The sequence below is a fragment of the Hoplias malabaricus genome, chromosome 16 (assembly GCF_029633855.1).
Source record: "Hoplias malabaricus isolate fHopMal1 chromosome 16, fHopMal1.hap1, whole genome shotgun sequence".
In the NCBI taxonomy this organism is placed as follows: domain Eukaryota; kingdom Metazoa; phylum Chordata; class Actinopteri; order Characiformes; family Erythrinidae; genus Hoplias; species Hoplias malabaricus.
The window spans coordinates 22,836,747-22,857,280 of NC_089815.1; the positions used below are offsets into that span (position 1 = coordinate 22,836,747).

A 20,534-nucleotide genomic window follows, 5' to 3' on the forward strand; every position below is an offset into this window, starting at 1 on the left:
GCTCTTAGAGAGGTCGTAAGGTCAGGTCCAACGGGTCATGTGATCCCCAGTCTCCTGCCAGGGAAACAGCATGGTTTGCTTTTATATGACACAAACTATTACTAAATGGATCTGGCAGGTAATTCTAAAGCAAATAAATGCGGGTGGGTGCCAACTACGACAAGCTCTTTTAGTGCTATGTGATCACAGTGAAATTCCCTTTACTCCTGGCAGGAAGCATGCTATTCACAATGATTATTCTTTGTTACATCCCAGTATGGACCTGGAATTTTCTTTTGTGTTAGCGCTTTTTAAAACACCTCAGTGCCACATACTGACATTTTGTCAGTGCTGTTTTCATTCACTTCACACAGTATAATGACTCATATGGTAACAGATTCAGGTACTGAGAAGAACACACACACACATACAACCACAAAGACACATTTTCAATATATTAGCATGGCTTGACTTTTTTTTGGATGTATTTACCAAAAACAGCTTGAATAAGATTAAATACAGAAACCTTTAGTTCTAGAGTATAACAAAATAAATCACATCCAATAATTATTACATTTATTTCAATCCAAATAATAATGGTTTGAAATAACTGAGTGTTTAACGCATTAAAAACAACAACAACAACAAAAAACAATAATAATAATGTAACAGTGCATATAGACATATGACACAAATACACATAGCATGTACCTTCCCAAAGTTAGAAGGCAATGCTTTTAAAATTTAAGAATTGAAAAGCTGTGACTCAGGAAATTAATTTAAATGAGAAAATTTAAGTAAATTGAAACATATTCATTCAAAAACTTTCACATGTTATAGTCATCATTAAGGCTTTTATACTGAAATAATGTATATAAATGAAAAACATTAAACTGATATAAAAATGTACCTATTTTTTTTTAAATAAATAAATACCATGGAATTTCATCAGTTTTGCAGCACCATTTTTGCAGCAAAGGAAACTTTCAGGTTTTACTTCACTACACTAAATCTTTGTCATTCACTTGCCAGCCTGGTTTCTGAAACCAATTTGAAAAGAATCAGTCCAAATTAAACTAAACAAATATCCGTGGCAACTGGAAAAACCCAGAAAACAAGTTATTCCCTCCAGAGTTTGACTTTACTACAAAAGAATTCCAATTATGCATTCTCAATTGGAAGAAACATTGAAGCACTAAACTGACATTTTCCTCCTGAGGTAAGCACACTAAAATGATGTCCCACTGAGAAAACACCTCAGTAAGAGGTAAAATTCACAATGACAAGTACTAACAAACTTCAGTAAATCAACACCAAAACACTCTCTGCTCTATGCTTCAAATCCCCCAAAAACTTGACTTGAGTTGGTGACCCCAACCCTCTCTCTGCTCACTTTACCCTCAAAGTTATTGATAGGGTGGAGTTATGGGCTAATAATGCGACGGACAATGCATGGTGAGGGCCTATTATATGCAGGTAATAGATAGTGGCGAGCTTTTGAATGACATTGCACTGAGATTGGATGACGGAGGGTCGAGCGATTTATGGTCAAATCAAGTCCATCCTCCTCCCTCAACCTTCCACTTCCAGCTTGATAAAGGGGCACATGAGACGTGGCTATTTCGGGTGTTCATAGGTTCATAAATAGAACTGAAATAATTTAATCTGCCTGTTGTTTCAGGCATAGTCCTAAATGGGAAAAGGCTGTGCTGAGACACAAACTGAACCATTTCACTTGTGATTTGTGGCATATTAGAATTATATTACAACACTTTCCTGTAGGTAATGATAAGGTCAGGTGATTCTAACACTTTAAATTACTCTATTAGAAAATATCTATAGCACTGATATTATGCTTTGAAGCTGCAACATTATACACACACATATAAAAACCAATATGAACATGAATATAAATATATATATATATGAGTCAGATAAGCAGCAAAAAGAAAAGATTGCTAGAACACTTTTATCAAGCTACAAGCGGGAAGTGTGAGCAATGAAAGGAGCTAGTCAACATTATCCGTTTTATTGATTTAACAATAAACCTCTCTAGCTTAAGTTTTATGTTGTTTTGCTGCCTATTGAAAATACAGTGAAACCTGGAGGTAAAAATCATATCAGAAATTTTATAAAAGGCCACCAAGTATTTGTGTGTACACTACCATAAAAGTGCCTAGGTCCCTAGAATACAGATTATAATCATAGGTTCTTAACTACAAACGTATTGAAGAATAATTTGTATTTAAAAATAACATATAAAATAACCAACATATAAAACATAACTGAAGTGTCAAAGGGAAAGCAAGTGTTTGGAAGTTGTCTCAAAAACATATAAATTAAATGGGGAAGGAGTTATCTTCCCTCCCATACAAAAGAAAAGGCTGCCAGAATGGTGCATCGATTTGACACTTGAGTGAGTACCAACATTTTAAAATCGTACCGATTACTCAAATAGAAATCTATAATACAGCTGTTCTGTATTTCTAAAAGACATGTATACACATTATAAATTCATTATGGACTTCAGAGGAAAGAAATCATCGTGAGTGTAAACCTGCATTGACTGACAGCAATAAACTCCTGCCTACTATTTAGCACCACTGCAAACTGGCTTTGGCTAAGCAGAGAAATATTTGCCTCATGGTGGCTACATTGTGGCAAAATCAATATTGGAAGAGACATCTTTTCTACAAGTATGTAATTTGCATTCTGGTTCCAAATGACAGAACATCAGCTTTATAACTAAATACTGCTCTGCTCATACAAGCCAGCAGTGCAATAAAGCCAGATGATGTTTCTGGTAAGAATTCAAGGCCATTCTAAGAACAAATGCAACACTATGGAATGAATGAATGAATGAATGAATGAATGAATGAATGAATGAATGAATGAAATGTACCCAGGTACAACTGTAGTAAGAGCAGTAATTATAGTCTTTTTAAGACAGATTCACACAAAAAATATATATACAGCCCTTTAAGCCTCACTGACCACCAATGTTCACCCATTTTATTAATAAATATTAATAAACCAAAGGAAAGATCATGTTGAACCATAAAATATTAATTCTTTAACACATGCCCTGAAAAAGCTCCAAGACATCACATCAAAAAGGGAACATTTAGACCCTTGAGAGGGACTGCATTATTTCAGTGGTCTATACAAACAAAAAACTAACAAACACAACCTCCTTCTTGTTCACTCAGGTTTAGAAGAAAGAGATCCAGCAAAACTATGACTATCGTCTGCATTCATTATCACGGTGGTGAAATGTTTTTTAATTAGATGTGAGTGAAACTGAACTATTTATAGTGTGATGTTTAATGATCTGACTCTGGCTAAATCTCTATTGATTTTCCTGTTAAATATACAGCTCTATTGTAGATGCAACTGATTAAGCAACATAAATAGCCAACACAGTATTCAAGAAGCACAGATAAGGAAAGCTATAGCCTACTTTTGTTCTTATTGTTGTGAGTAAACATTCTAATTTATTCAGTGAACTTTTTGAAAAACAAAAGAAACATGAACTTTTTGTTGGTTTTGTTGGAAATTAACAACATAGAAAATATATTTTATATAATTTAATGAATTGTAACCTTCTCTATGGACAATTCAGAAAGTCATCATGGTAAAGACCACATCCATACTGCTTGTATATTACTCTTAAAAGTACATATGTAATAAACGTTACACTGAAAGAAAATTTGTCGTTCTATGTAAGAATATATACTGCTTGAGATTCATGATTTGTTTACTAGTATTATATTAAATGATATTAAATGATAGAAATCTTCAAAATATTCAATATTATGTTTGATAAAGAAAAGTTTCAGATCAAATTACAAACAAAGAACAATTTATTTAACTATATTCCTGCTGCAAGAAACATACTTGGTTAATTTGTAAGAGGGAACATCCGCCAAAAGAAAATCTATGATCAGATCAGATATTTTCAGACAAATTAACAATAAAAATAATAAAATAAAATAAAAACAAGACATTTAGTGTAGTGTTTGTAAATTGTAAATGTAAAGTGTAAATGTAGTGTTTTGAACTTGTAGATTTGCCTTGTGTCCGGTTCTAAATGCCCATCCTTCAAATAAAAACACTGACACTGTTGTTTATTATGTAATATGTTTCCTCCAATCCAATTATGTATAAAAGACAATTTTCAGTCAGTACAATATTAATCTGAATCAATAAACGAGTAAGAAGTCTTACTGAATTTTCTCTAATTCAAGGCTTTCCACTATAGTTTTCATTCCAGTAGCACACACTTACCACAGTACAACACACCCATTCTCCAGTCTGGGCTCTTATTCACATTTTGTGGAACAAAGGTAAATCATACCTGAACAACTGACTGTGGGTAAACTGACAAGTAGTTTGAGACATGGAAAGAAAAATGTGACTGGGGAGGGGAGAGTGAGAATGTGTGTGTGTGTGTGTATGTGTGTGTATGTGTGTGTGTGTGTTTGAGAAAGAGAGAGAGAGAGAGAGAGTGAGAGAGAGAGAGAGAGAAAGAGAGAAAATGAGAGACAAAGAGACAGAGCGAGAGAGAGAGAGCCTACCTGTAGTGAGTTGAGGATGATGAAGATGTAGGCCATAACGATGGAGAAAGGTACCAAAACTCCAAAAAGCCACGTCAGGCCAAGAATTGGCAGCAAAACCAGCACTGCTTTTACTGCTGCCCTGTAAAAAACAACAGATCTCTTAGTACCACTGTATGCAAGTTACACTAAAGAACGTATTTCTAATGTTTCCTTAAAGTTTCTCTGGTCTTTCTTGCAAATCTCAGCCCATTGAGCCGCTTGGCAACTCTGGGGGCCATTCCAAGCACAACAAGCGCTACTGCTTAGTCTCACATTGTGACAATTTCCACACTAAATAGCTTTTAATTCTGTTTAGTATAAAATTACCTTCTAGTTCATGTGACCACTAAAGTGAACCAGCTGTGAGCAAAGTCGGCCTCGACAGGAGGAGGAAGCGAGTGTTTGATTTTCCCCAACCGGCTCCATGTTTGGCCACCAACTTTCAACGCTCTCATTGATACTTACTAACACAGACTTTTTGAGATCTGCAGTAAAATGTTTCATACAGGAGGTCTAATTGTGTCAACAGCACTTCGGATTCAGAAATTTCATTTTCACTTCAAAATATTCTAGTTGACTTTGGCAGCTTAATTTGTATTATGGTTGTTTATAATAGCAAGAGGAAGCGAGAATATTTACAAGCCAACGGGAGTGACAGTGCATGGGTCTGTTGGCAAAATCCAATTTTAACTCACTGATGGTGGTGGCATTTACATGTTTGCTAGACCTCCCAAATGTGGTGCAATAAACATGCTACAAAAAAAAAAAAAATACAAAGAAAGTATTCATGTAGCTTTTATTGCTGTCAAAACTTTTCAAAACTCAGGATAATTTCAGATGAAACTGCATAAGAAGCGCGTGCTGATGTGCCATAATCATAGTTATTAAATGGCGCCTCCATGTGGTGAATAAAAAGAAAAGACATCGTGAGGATGCTTGTATGACAGACGTAACCTTCAAATCAGAGGAGGTGAACATAATGTTTATTCCTGCATTGTGGCAGTTCCCACATAAACCGCTTTGAATTATTTTATGAATAAAATAACATTTCAGTTCAGATCACCATTAAGCGGAAGTAGTGTAAGCAGAAGGCAAAATTTCACCTTATCTGTTCAGACGCCTGTTCTACTGGATTGCTGTTAGCTGCCAACATCAGAGATCTTCTCTTGGCTGTGGAGACTGTGATGACTACCACCCTGGTCAGCACCATGATATTCACCTGCAGGACACCACCACACAACACCAAACTCAGCTCAGAGGATCAGAGGAGTTTATATTTCAGACTGTTGGGAAGCTGCAATAACCAAGATCTGTCGTGTCAATTTCCACAGCGTGGGTGATTTGCGTTTGTGTTAAGTTACAACTAAAGAGCAAGCAAATCATCCAAAAAATATGTCCAAAGAAAAGCATGTATCTCCAAAATAGTAACATTACAGCAGAAGGAAAAAAACTTTTATTGCAAGTCAGAGTCAAAAAGATATTACTATAAGATATTTTGGAGCTTTTCCATTGGTCCATTCGTCACATCATTTTCACACAATGTGAAGGACATGCTTAGGTCTCAGATTATTTTTTAAAGTATTATAGGTATGAAACTCAAAATGTGTTTATATTTACAACATATATTTTGTCCAGTGATATCATTTTTTAAAAAATTATTTGTATTTTTCAGTTATATAAAGGTTCAAGAGAATAAAATATCCAGATCCTTGTTTTCATTACATTTTACAAACAAATCCTAACATTTCCAGAAACAAGGTTTGTATATTTCCTAAAGATGTATTTCCTAAAAATGTAATTTTTGCTTTTTAAAAGTGGTTTAAAATTGACTCATATTTCAACTATTTTACACGACTGCTACTAATTTAAAATTAAAGATTTACTGAACACTTGAATTTAAAGTACAATACAGTTATGGATGACATTAATATAAACACTTTTTAAAGTATTACTAATTACATTTTAGTAAAATTTACTAAGAACACTCTTAGAACAATTGTCGCTGTGGTGGTACCATCAAGGGTACATATTTGTACCTTTAATTGGGGAACATAATTGTACATTATTCTATTATAATTGTAGAATTTAAAGTTGTGTTGGTTTAAATACACCCCATTTCACCTTCAGAACTTATATTATGTTCTCTTATTCAAGACAATTCTATAATGAATGATTACAAATATTCACCTCTCCTTTAGTGACCAATAATGTACCTCTACCATACCTTTTTTCTGAGAGTGAAAAAAGCAACAGAAGATATTTATTGTATATATGTATATATGTGCAACAGATAAATGGATGGAGAAATGAGTTTCAGTCCTACCATAATGATAAAGATGACTGGGCCGGCAAAGCCCCATATGACTCCTTTGTGTACACTGAGCCAGCAGTAGCCATCTGCGGAGTATTCCCCTGCAGCCGACGCCAGAGTAATGGTAACTATCAGAACAGGCAAACCTACAGGGACAAAGCCATTTCATTTAGATGTGCACATACACATGATGCGGAAAGGCACATTTATTGTTAACTCCATAAATATCAATACTTGCAATTTTTTCCCAATATTTTTATGATGGTCACATGATTTTAATGAGAAGAAAACTCATCTAAACTTTACACATAGAATTTCATTTTTATATAATGGTGTCTAGTTTTTACCTAAATAAACGTAATTCAAATATATTTTCGAGTAGTTGGGAGTTTGCCAATCCACATTTTAAATACTCCTACATTTTTAACAGTAGCACACAGTGCCACTGAGGACTGCTGAGTACAATGAATTCAGAATATTTCAGCATTTTAAATAGGTCTTTGTAAAACCTATTGTTTTTGTTTATAATAAAGGGTTTCCTATTTATTTCTTTTTTTGTACAGTTCTGCATATTTTGTTGTTCAGTTAATTTGTACTAACTGTATTTTTTTATGTTTATTTAAAGTATAACTAGCAGACTGCATGATTACTGAAATAATACACACAGCTTTATGTTACATTTCGTGTTAAAACCCGATTCATGCATACCCCAGCCAATCAGATAGTAGTATTTCATGTGGCGATCCTCGCTTAAGTTAACAGTCACCACTTTACTCCACAGCAACAGCCCCTCCACCAGCATCCAGCTAAACGCTGCCATGAAGAACAGATGGAGCAGAGCTGCCACCAGGGTGCAGGCCACCTAAGGGCACAGGTCAAAGGCTAAGTGCTCAAAGGTCAAAAAGTCAAACAACCACGTAACACAGTTACATGCCAACTTATCCATCACAGCAGTAGGGCCAACATTTCAAGAATCAAGGAGGTTGCTTACTTGGGCTACAGTTTATGGTAATAGTTGTTTAACTGGAAAACACTAAATTTTGTTTCATATATCCACAAAAACCCATAAAACCCACAAAATAAGCAGCTATTCAACACAAGAGCACTTTTCAATTATACATGTATTCATTTTAATCTACTTACTCTAATTCTTTATATTAGAACTTGTATAAATATTATAACTAACTCTACTTTAAATATTATTAGTGGTAATATGTTAACCCCCGAATATGTTATCCCACAAATACCTTATTATGAACAGCAGAGCCACTGCAGAGAAGAACTATTTGGGCTAATGTCAGAGAAATGAAGAGATTCTTGTGGATGGATGTCCGGTCTGACCTTGGAATACTGTGCAGATGCAGGGAATATCATCATAAATAGGCCTTGTTCCAAGACAGAAAAGTAATAATACAGCAAAAGCATATGAAAGGTTAATAATAATATTTTTGCAATATTCTTAAAATGTATTTATGTTAAATACTGATTTTAATTTTAGAAACATTTTACCACAGTTAATTAAATATTATCCTAGTTCTCCGTGTCCTTTAGAAAAGCTAAAGGAGCATGGACTGATTAGGTCCAAACGGGCCATAAATCTTTTAATGAAATCAGCAAGTCAAATACTACACTGATTACTCTGTCCCCATGTGATCTTTGTGCTTAATTAACTCCACTGTAATGTTACCATAAAACCTCAGGTCTGAGCACTGAGAGGCTGTTTAGTCTCAATACCCTAATTACTAGATTAGCACTGTTCAATATTTCCTCTGCTTCAAAAAATAGTTCTATTGACCAGTGAATGAGGGTCTGATAGCTTGACTCACACCAGTAATGGAGGAATGCCATTGCTACCACTTACAGTACTAATGCACAGACTTTATGAGAATTCCAATGGAAGTAGCTGAAGCTAATGGTCCAGTTGAGTTTGAAGCAAACCTTCTTATCTTATGGTTCCACTTTATTAAATTCACAAGTTTCTGGTTTGTGTGGCATCTTAAACCCAGACTCACATGAAGACAAAACATACAGACACACACACAAAATAACACACATTCACAAGGGTGCTGTTGCTGTGGCAGTGTATCCCTGGAAACCACTTACTCCAGCATGGTAAACAGCATCAAGGTCACCACCAGAGCACAGAGCGAGGCTCCCGAACCGATAAATGTCAGCTTGGTCAAAATGCTCTCCTCCTCCACACTCCACTGCAGAGACATAGGGTAAAGACCCGTCAAAACAAACAATTCCTATATTCTCTCTTTTTCTCTCGCATTCCACTGACTCTTTATCTAATTTAGAAGATTCTAAATCATGTGCCAAGGAACCCAAAACTAGACTAACATTCAGTATTCAGCTGCATGGCCTGAAAAAATCATTTCCATGTTTCCAACTGAAATGTCCGTATTAGGCTTTGGTTTAAAGAACATGACGTACAAGAAACACAAGCAATTTCACAGTATATTAATGATCATTTATCAAATTGCAGTAATCAGCCTTAATAGAAGAAATTCCCTCTAAAGTATTGGGCAAACAGTGAGACCTGTATGTTATCTTCCCTAACACTCCTTTTTTCTGCAAGCTAACAGGGACCTCTGCTGGACATAACTATATTAACACATCACATAACAGGACCTATACATACACTGCCTGGCCAAAAAACACATAATGGCACAAAATTATAACCCTCAATGCCCATTTGATCAGCTCCACTACAGTTACCCTATTCCACCTGCTGCTCTGCATACTTTGTTTACCCTCTTTCATGCTGATCTTCTATTGTCAGGACCTCTACAGGATCACCACAGAGCATCATTTGTGTGGTGGATCTTACTCAGCCCTGTATTGACACTTATGAGGTATCAGAATGTTAATGTGTATTTACTTGTAAAGAATAGATCAGATATATTAGTTTTGCTGGAGTTTTTAAAAACTTTGTCCACTGGAGTATAAATCACATACCTTGTCATAGCACACAGGACACTTTTGGCTGGTCGGCTGTTCCCAGTCAAGCAGTGACAGTGAGGGATTTAAAAACTCCAACAGCACTGGTGTTTCTGATCCACTCATACAAGCAGTTACCAGCCTGCAGAACTACAAAGTGCACCTATATGCAAAGTGCAACGAATGTTTAAAAAAATAAAAAATAAAAGATTTTTGGCCAGGTAGCATATATAGTAAACAACAAAAACACAATACCTGTGTGTATGTCATTTTATCACATTTATATTTGCCATTATTATTGCTTCTCGTGAATAAAAATATAGTCTCATAAAAATTCATTCATTCATTATCTGTAACCGCTTATCCAATTCAGGGTCGCGGTGGGTGCAGAGCCTACCTGGAATCATTGGGCGCAAGGCGGGAATACACCCTGGAGGGGGCGCCAGTCCTTCACAGGGCAACACAGACACATTCACTTTTTTTGAGTCGCCAATCCACCTACCAACGTGTGTTTTTGGATTGTGGGAGGAAACCCACGTGGACACGGGGAGAACACACCAACTCCTCACAGACAGTCACCCGGAGCGGGAATCGAACCCACAACCTCCAGGTCCCTGGAGCTGTGTGACTGCGACACTACCTGCTGTGCCACCGTGCTGCCCTCTCATAAAAATGTGTAAACAAATTTTAACGTATACATAATCTAAAAACATCAAAGACATTCAAATTAGTTTACACATTTTTATGAGAATATATTTTTATTCACAAAATGTGAAATTCACAGTAATGAGCCAAATAATTTAAATAACTTACCCTAACCTCCATGTAATTCATCAGGACAGCAAAGTTTGTGGTGTGGTTGCAGAAACAAGAGGTGGCATCAGGTCGAGAATACAACACCGTACAGCCTTTTTCTGACCAATTTTGTTCATGAACAGCTCTAACAAAATAAAAAGGGAGAAAAAACATTTCTATGTGCCACTGTTCGCCATTGTTTTAGGACAAATTATATGTTATTTACTTACATCATACTAACATTCCAGAACACGCAAACAGGAATGGCAGCCTTGGAAAACTCCACCTATAGTGAAAAGAGATTTTTTCTGTCACAACACCTTATGTGTGTAAAACCAAACACTTTAGAACTTTGTTGTTTGAATGACACCAGTTACAAAGTTATGAAGGATAGGGTTAATCATGATTCTGGTCCGGTCAGAAACGTCAAAGAATATAAGGGCAAAAAAAAGGGGGGGGGGGGTGTTACAAAGAGGACATGTCCGGGTAAAAGAGGATGTCTGGTCACCCTATGTAAAACACTCTTGACAATGGCTCAATGTTACAGGTTGAGAAAATTGCACTAATAATTTTCAGTGGGAATATTTGACACAACAAGGGGCACAATAATCACATCTTTAAAAAAAACAGATCTCACAAATTGGTTTATATATTAAACATGTTAGCTCTATCAGAACAAAAACCACTGTCTAGCATTTTGGTCGATGTACACAGTCCTCCTTTCTTTTGAAGCATAAAATGCTCATCCTTACTGTCTTCAAAGTGGATAGAGTGTACCGGACAGACACGGGAATATTTTCAGCCCTGGATACATCTCTTACTGTAGCCGATATGATTGCTGTAGCAAGAGAACCTAAAGGTGAGCTGCAAACAAACCAGAATAGTTTGAGTTATTGTGCTATAAATATAACTGTGAACAAAAAAGAAAAATTCACCATGCTACAGTAGATATCCATTGCAATATTAACTTAAAAGCCTATGACTTCGTAATTAAATATTCAGGCAATTTCATCAAGTTCTCAGTACAAAGTAAAACTCATACCGCACACTCTCTGACTGCTGAAGCCCTCTATCTCTGACATCAGTTTTTGAAAGCATCTCCAGCAGATTACTGTAGTAGGAATAGATTAACATCACATCCTTGTGGCCTGCCAACATCAAAAATGGTCATCACAAATTTAGAACCTGCATCCACATGTAAACTTTGATTTCTAGAAAAAAAACAATGCCTTGAACTAACAAAAAGTAAACAATATATATTTACAGACTATATTTAAATATCAAAACAAACAAAATCATTCATCAGTAAGAATGAATGTGTTGGCCTTTCGAGTGGCAATTTAAATGTTTGCCCTATCATTAAAAATTAATAGTTAAATCCCTGATGATGCTCCAAGGTGGATAATATTGTGTTTGTGCAATGTGCTAGGCAGCACAGGCATCTGTTGGCTGATGTAGCATATCTAGAAAACTGGCGTTTTCCTCCAGTGGGTTTAACTTTGGAATAGGGCAATAACAGGACTCACAGAGTCTCAGAGATAACATGTGCTTGCCTTCACTCTCCCAGGTTGGTGGCATTTTGTGTAAATGTGGGAGTACTACCTATCAGTGTGGAACTGGTGACAGTTAATCCCTAGGGAAGGCAGCACAGTAGTGCTGCAGTTAGTATCACTGTCACACAGCTCCAGAGTCTTGGTGTTGTGGGTACAGATCCCCTCCAGGGATCACTGTCTTAGTCTACTGTGTGGTTTGGTGTGTGCTCTGGTTTCATCCCAGAATCCAAAAAACACATGCTGGTACATTGATTGGTTGTGTGAAATTGCTAATGTTCATGTGAGTGATCGGGTGAATGAATGATTTTCTGTGATGGACAGCCTCCCTGTCCATGTTGTGTTCCCACCTTGTGGCCAAAGATTAAAGGGTGGGCTTTGGACCACCATGACCCTGAACAGGATGACAAGGTTACAGATACTGAAAGTACGAATAATGATTGGAGAGAAAATTGGGATTAAAAATAAAAATAAAAATCACACCTCCACAACCGAACTATTAACCGGACATTTTGAAAGATCTGTGGATTTCCATTTTAACACATCTTCAGACAGTGAAAACCATTAAAAGAATAAGATCAAAATGTGCAGGGACGAGGGCTAGCATTCAGAAATGAGTTCCAAAGAAATTCAGATTTACAGAATTGCTCACCAAGGGAGTAGACTCTCTGGACCTCTGTTTCTGGAATGAGGATTTCATCTTGGCTGCTGGAGTGAACAGTCTGTGTTGAGGGCTTGTACACACAGCTGCAGCCCATCTGAGGCAACTTCCTTGGTTCCATATGAACATCTAAAAAAACAACCACACCCATGCAACCAAAAAAGAACACGTATACACGATTACCACAGTGATTTATTATTTACAAAAACACATCAGGTTTCCCATGCATGTGCTCATAATATTATACAGAAAATCATAAGGCAAATGTTAGCCCTTTTGGCAAGTCACTGCTGGGAAATATTTACCTATGTTTTTTGTAGAAACAGTGAAAGGTGTCCTTTCTGCAAAGAGTACATCTGCCAATGACCAAAGTAATTTTTCAATATTCTCTACAACCATGAAAGGTCTAAGATAAATCTGTAAATATTAGACAAAACCATATGTAAGAAACAGAGAATTAAGTACTTTGAAATGTTTATGTAATCTTCTACAGCCAAATATTTATGAATACTAAAATGATGTACCCCTAGAGTCTTCAAACCCAGCCACTGTCTTGCCATCACAGGATCAATGAGACCACTGGCGAGGTTCAGGTAGTTGGTAGCCATAGATGTGATGACTTCAGAAGAGGCAAGTGTTTTGTTGACCTGAGCAGCTGCAGCCTCCTTAATACTTTGTGTGAGGTACAGAAGATCAGAGGATGTGATGATATTGGGACTGGCTTCAATAACCCTCACAACAGATTGAGCAAGTGAGCTCAGCCATATCAGTTCAGAATCAGTAGATGAAGTTGAATTAAGTTCTTCTAACCCCTATGGAAAGATGTATAAGATAAATTAGTTGTATTTAGAACAGGAAATCTCTGTTAACTGAAACTAGGTCAAAGAAAATCTGATGAGCTAATGCTTGTGAGTCCAAATACTGTTTATACTCACAGGGTTGGCCTGTAGATCCATGAGGACTTGAATAAAAAAATGTGTTTTGGGAAAGTTATCCAGTGTCTCTGTAATTAAAACAAGAAGAGCAGTTATTATCTTAAATGTACAGGGTGGACCATTTATATGGATACACCTTAATGAAATGGGAATGGTTGATGATATTAACTTCCTGTTTGTGGCACATTAGTATATGGGAGGGAGAAACTTTTCAAGATGGTTGGTGACCATGGTGGCCATTTTGAAGTTGGCCATTTTGGATCCAACTTTTGTTTTTTCAATGGGAAGAGGGTCATGTGACAAATCAAACCTATTGGGAATTTCACAAGAAAAACAATGGTGTGCTTTGTTTTAACGTAACAAGTTTAGAAGTTTCTGACCACTTATAAAATGTTTTCAAAGTGCTGCCCATTGTGTTGGACTGTCAATGCAACCCTCTTTTTCCACTCTTCACACACTGATAGCAACACTGCAGGAGAAATGCTAGCACAGGCTTCTAGTATCCGTAGTTTCGGGTGCTACACATCTCGTATCTTCACAGCATAGACAATTGCCTTCAGATGACCCCAAAGATAAAAGTCTAAGGGGGTCAGATCGGGAGACTTTGGGGGCCATTCAACTGGCCCACGGCGACCAATCCACTTTCCAGGAAACTGTTCATCTAGGAATGCTCGGACCTGACACCCATAATATGGGTGTGCACCATTTGCTGGAAAAACTCAGGGAACGTGCCAACTTCAGTGCATAAAGAGGGAAACACATCATCATGTAGCAATTTCGCATATCCAGTGGCCTTGAGGTTTCCATTGATGAAGCATGGCCCCACTATCTTTGTACCCCATATAACACACCATACCATCATTTTTTTGTTCCAACAGTCTTGGAGGGATCTCTCCAATGTGGGTTATTGTCAGACCAATAGCGGTAGTTTTGTTTGTTAACTTCACCATTCACATAAAAGTTTGCCTCATCACTGAACAAAATCTTCTGTGTAAACTGAGGGTCTTGTTCCAATTTCTGTTTTGTCCATTCTGCAAATTCAGTGTAATCTGCCGAAGGGATGTTCGACTGATGCCACTCTCCATTGACTTGCGGCGAGTGCTACGCTGTGGGCTTTTGCTGAATGAAGCTAGGACAGCCACTGATGTTTCTTCATTAATGAGAGTTTTCATGCATCCACATTTTGGCAAATCCAACACTGAACCAGTTTCACAAACTTGGCAAGCAGTTTGCTAACTGTAGCATAGGAGATGGGTGGTCTCGTAGGGTGTCTTGCATTGAAATCTGCTGCAATGACCCGGTTACTGCGTTCACAATTGAATTTCTATCTGTAAACAAAGTGAAACTTGTAAATCACTTATGAAAGAATAAAATTACTTTAAAACCAAACACACAATTATTTTTCTTGTGAAATTCCCAATAAGTTTGGTGTGTCACATGACCCTCTTCCCATTGAAAAACCAAAAGTTGGATCCAAAATCGCCGACTTCAAAATGGCCACCATGGTCAACACCCATATTGGAAAGTTTTCTCCCTCCCATTTACTAATGTGCCACAAACAGGAAGTTAATATCACCAACCATTCCCATTTTATTAAAGTGTATCCATATAAATGACCCACCCTGTAGTTTGATCTAAACATGTCACTAAACAAATGTACAATTAAATGTACAAAGATCTGGTAAAAATATTTATCTGATTTCATGCTCAGCAAAGCATGTAATACCCTCACCTTCACCCTTCATTTATTTACTCCTGAAATAAACATGATATATTGTATATTGTTCTTGTTTATACTCAGATTTATTAAGGTATTTGACACACAAAGAGCTAGCACTAGTCTGTGCTAAGTCATATCCGTATTCACTGTAAACCTTTATCTATTTTAAGTGTCTACAACTTCATTTAAGGCTTGATACAACTCAAACATTTCTGGTACTCAATACAATTAAGTACTATTAACTAAATTAACCATAAATTCATTCATTGTCTGTAACCAAGGGCTGCACGGTGGTGCAGCAGGTAGTGTCGCAGTCACACAGCTCCAGGGACCTGGAGGTTGTGGGTTCGATTCCCGCTCCAGGTGACTGTCTGTGAGGAGTTGGTGTGTTCTCCCCGTGTCCATGTGGGTTTCCTCTGGGTGCTCCGGTTTCCTCCCACAGTCCAAAAACACACGTTGGTAGGTGGCAACTCAAAAGTGTCCGTAGGAGTGAGTGAATATGTCAGTGTGTTGCCCTGCAAAGTGTGTTACACTACAGGGTGTATTCTCACCTTGAGCACAGTGATTCCAGGTAGGCTCTGGACCCTCCGTGACCCTGAACTGGATAAGTGGTTACAGATAATGATAGAACGTCTGTAACCAAGGTGCCAGTCCATCACAGGACTAGGCAAGCTCACAACTATGGACACTCCTGCACGGCCAGTCTACCTCCCGACGTGTGCTTTTGCACTGTGGGGGAACCAACCAAACTCCTCAGGGCAGTGACGCGATGTGGGTCGAGAACCCACGACCCCAGGACTCTGGAGCTATGTGACTTTGATTCTACCTATTGCACCACCATCCCTTACACTGAAATAATCATATGAACCTGTCCAAATTCACTAAAAGCAGTGAACCTCAGACCATCCACCATCTTGGCTGAAAATTTCTGCACTGGTCTTATGTCTGTGACTTCAGACGTCATGCTGCATAAACTCATAACATTCAAGTTCAGTTAGATCTTTCATATCCAGGCATTTTTAACTTAAAACCTCAAACTGGACTCTGCTAAATCATAATTTTATTGTTTGACAATTTCAAAAAGAAGAAATTTTTGAAATTTACCTTTAAAATACTGGCATACTCCCTCTCTTTGTGCCTCACAAATTTCCCAGCCCAACTGTTTACTGGCAGGGTAGGAGGTTTTACAGGTATCTTTATTTGGCATCTGGGAATATTCTAAAGAAAAATTGATACTGTAAACTTGAATCCAGTTAGCTAGATGTTAATAAATCCCAAAATAGAATTATAAAAAATAAATGTTTTATCTTTACGTACATTAGACATCCTATAAACAGCCCCACTTCTGTGTTCTGGTTAATATTTAATAGTCTAGCTGATTTGAAATGACCTCACCCATGAGTCATGACTACAGCATAATTCTGCAGTCCAGATCTAATGCATACACTCATGTGCTCATGCTACCATATGTACACTGTTCAAATGAGCAGTAAGAGCCTAGAGTCTGTTCCTCATGAGCTTGACTGTGTCAATGGCAAAACGTTTGTTGTCATGGGTGGGTTTTTGAATTACCGCATAGATGAAATATTTACAACCGTTTAGGGCTGGGTTTGCCAATTACAACTTGGCCGAGTGTCCCTGGATTCACATCGGCTGAGAGCAGGCTGGGAGAGTTGGAAATGATTACACAATACACGTTTCCAAAAAGCAGAAGGAGCTCAGATTAAATTACATTCAAACAGACTAAAACTACCACAAACCCCACTACCAACAAAACCCTTCACCTTGACAGTGGACGCTATCCAAATGTAGTTGTGAAGACTCCACTTCCAGCCCAGAGATGTTCCATCGGTAAAGCAGGCCAGAAGTAATAGGTTTACAGTATCTTTCCATGGTTTGGATTTCACTGGCCTTCAATGCCCGATCCCATATGTACAGCTGGGTGATACTCCCACAGAATGCCTCCTTTCTTGTGAAGGATTCATTGACTGTATACATTTTGTCGCCAATAATGAAAAGGCCATCACCCCCTATGTGTTTAGATGGGTAGAGATGATTCCCACGCCCAATTTCCCGACCGTCCGCTGAGAAAGCCCATTCGCCACCATTTCCTGTCCAGCTCACACAAAACGAGTGCCACTTGGCATCATTGGCAAATGCAGGTTGATAGGTGCTTTCTTCACCATGCACCAGCAAAACAAGCTTGATGGGTTTTCCCTGTGTAACACTGGCTCGAAGCTGGAACTCATTAAAAAATGATTGTATGGAATAAGAGAAAACAGTTGAATTTCCATGGCAAGTGGGATCAAAACGAAGGCGACTGCAAACAGTTACAGCTCTCATGTCCAAGAACGTGTGCCGGAGTAGAGCAGGCTTATGATCATCCCTGCCCAGAAATTCCAGGATTAAGGTATTAGAAGTTCCTTGGACAATGGATAGGACAATGAGTATTTGTTAGTAATTAAAAAAATAAAACAAATAAACTTTTTATTTTTAAAATATGTATATGTTTGAACCTCTAGGTGCAAATAGACAGCTCAAGCTATCAGACAGAACTGCAACACCTTAATTCAAAGCAACAGCTTTATGAAGGGGCATAGCATATACAAATGAGCTATATCCAGTATTACTGGCAGCCCACATACCTCATGGAATTGATGCAGAAGTGAGCCAAATGTGACTGTCAGACCCTGAAGATTTAATGGTAATTTAGATAACATCCTATCATGGCTGTAAACAGGTTGGGCTCTAGTTATCCCATCTGGTCTCAAGCTATGCTCATTCCATGCAGTATGTGAGACACAAGTAAATGCTGGACCGGTTTGGGCATTTGTAATTTTCCTATGAATTAACATTGTAGAAACTGCTTAACTAATTCGCCTCACATTTGCCTCAAGCGGTATTAAGTTTGACACCATGATTGAGTACCATATAAAAATGGATTGAGAGTAGAAGCACACATCTTGGTGCATTGAAATATGTTTTTTTCAGCCTGAAATATTCCTTCTGTTACATAGATAATGACAACACAGCAGTTAATGTAGGTGCAAAAATTTAAGAAAAAAGTTCATGTTCTGTGGAGCTCACCACTTAATTCAGCCATTTTTCTTCTCCTTACAGGCTGGGAAGTCTTCATTGACTGTAGATACGTAGTTCTGTTAAGATTCTCCTCAGCACTGGGCACCACAGCCAGGGTGTCTAACAGCTGACTACACAGCCCACTGAAAACCTCCCTCTGCAGCCTATCTGACACATACTCAATCTCTTCCTCTGGCAGAAGGGTTGTGTTTATTAGAGTATTGGCAAAAGCTGATAAGTGGTAAACAGAGACAACATGCAATAGTTTCATCAACATTTATATATAAACCATCATCATCATCAAGCTACTACATCACAGAAACATTATCCCTACCCTTAGAAGTTCTGTGATGTTCTGCCCATGAACACTGACAGGAAGAGTAGGGGTTTCTATATGGTATTTCAATAAATTACACATTCATCACTAATAAATACCTTTTATATATATATATATATATATTTTGGTATTGTAGAATATACCACAAAATCATGAAAGCCCATTCCCAACAGTGGTTTGACTGATTTTTCTCCTTTACTGATTCTGGCAGCAGTACGTCAACGTTTTTCACATACTATCTTATTATTATCATTTATTTTCACATACTTTTAGATTATTACACGATTACAGGTCATTACTTGGAAATGTTAAGTCTAATTTCTGAGGTGAAAAAATGACCATTAAATAGTATGCTGACACATTGACCTAAGCATGGTGTAATTCGACCGTTATTATTTCGACCACCTGAAGGAAACGGGATAGAGTTGTGTAAATCATATTTATATATCATCAATGGAAAAGGTAATTAATTTAAAGCAGGAGATTATGACTCTGGTTACCTTTACCCGTGCAGTGATGAATCAAAACCTGGGAAAGAGACAGCCGTTACTCGCAAAATTCGAATCACAGAGGCTCCGTCCACTAAGAACCTGACTGAAACATTTACTTACAATAAGATTTGAGCAGATTATTTTCAGCAGCTCCATCCTACCGAAAGAAAAGGTCCACGAGCTTTAGATAAAGTTGAGACTACAGTACGTTATCTATAATTACGCTTTAATAATAAGTTTAAAACACACGGTTCTGGTTTTACTTGCTGTGTGAACCCCTCAGAGTCGTCTTCACAGTCTGGGTACAAAAATAAATAAGTGTAAAAAACAGCTTCAAAAGTTTTAAAATGTTTCGCCGGTTCTTTCAACTCTCGTCCTGTGACTGAAACCTACACTCTGAAATTCTGGTCCTGAAAACGCCTTCTCCTCTGGGCTTTGTGGAACTGGAAGAAAACTCCTAAATGATTTCAGTGGCAGAGAGGCTGAGGTTCGAATGGCTCCCTAATCCCTATGTAGTGCACTATATATGTCACGGTACAAGTGTGCTTCCTAAGCCTAATGTAAAGACAGGTATATTCGGCTGTAAGCAGCACATCTATCTAAAATTTCTTGCGCATTTTGCGTTCAGATGACATAGTTTCATCACTTGTGTAGTGCACTATGTAGGGTGAAAGATGCCATTTGCGATACAGCCAACGATTTCTGGGCTGCCGCGGCGCGAGTGCGCGGGGAGGGAGGCGCGTGCAGCTTTCACACGTGAGGATGGGAACCTGAGTGTGGAGCTTTATCTTTATGGGCTAACTTTAACGTTTATAAAGAAAATAATATAAATCTTGGTGTATATAAAGTACAATTATAAAGTTATGATACATACATATGGTTATGTAGTTACAACTTATACAGCATATAAGCTTAAGTGCTTGAAAAAAAAACACCCTAACATTTTTAAGTGTTAAATTAGACAGTCCATCTCTTGCATAATTTATTAGCCCATTTTCACCATGTTTTTCAGCGGTCAGGACCCACAATGCACCACCAAAGACAGAATGACACTGACATGTTGTATTGCATCAGTGCGAGTGGTTCAAAACATTGTGCCCAGTCACTGTCACTAGCATTAGACACTATTTCATCCT

The 20,534-nt window shown here is 37.7% G+C and overlaps 1 protein-coding gene across 5 annotated transcripts in view; it reads right to left on the bottom strand.

The window, feature by feature from the left end:
• Positions 1–19,724, bottom strand: part of LOC136671495 (adhesion G-protein coupled receptor D2) — a 64,045-nt gene extending 44,321 nt beyond the window's left edge. For 2 of the 5 annotated variants that reach the window (XM_066647187.1, XM_066647190.1), the window contains exons 1-20: positions 19,662–19,687; positions 19,519–19,555; positions 19,408–19,435; positions 18,580–18,801; positions 17,277–17,915; positions 16,597–16,710; positions 13,773–13,840; positions 13,362–13,649; positions 13,143–13,254; positions 12,829–12,966; positions 11,669–11,774; positions 11,379–11,490; positions 10,857–10,912; positions 10,645–10,771; positions 8,992–9,095; positions 8,136–8,238; positions 7,597–7,750; positions 6,901–7,034; positions 5,681–5,796; positions 4,557–4,677 (exon numbers count right to left, since the gene is read on the bottom strand). In XM_066647187.1, the coding sequence (XP_066503284.1) occupies positions 4,557–4,677; positions 5,681–5,796; positions 6,901–7,034; positions 7,597–7,750; positions 8,136–8,238; positions 8,992–9,095; positions 10,645–10,771; positions 10,857–10,912; positions 11,379–11,490; positions 11,669–11,774; positions 12,829–12,966; positions 13,143–13,254; positions 13,362–13,649; positions 13,773–13,840; positions 16,597–16,710; positions 17,277–17,915; positions 18,580–18,801; positions 19,408–19,435; positions 19,519–19,554 (2,778 nt within the window). In that variant the 5' untranslated portion in view covers position 19,555; positions 19,662–19,687. Of the gene's footprint in view, positions 1–4,556; positions 4,678–5,680; positions 5,797–6,900; positions 7,035–7,596; positions 7,751–8,135; positions 8,239–8,991; positions 9,096–10,644; positions 10,772–10,856; positions 10,913–11,378; positions 11,491–11,668; positions 11,775–12,828; positions 12,967–13,142; positions 13,255–13,361; positions 13,650–13,772; positions 13,841–16,596; positions 16,711–17,276; positions 17,916–18,579; positions 18,802–19,407; positions 19,436–19,518; positions 19,556–19,647 lie in introns of all 5 variants that reach the window. The other 3 variants (XM_066647188.1, XM_066647189.1, XM_066647191.1) reach the window with 3 other exon arrangements.
• Between the last annotated feature and the right edge of the window lie 810 nt (positions 19,725–20,534).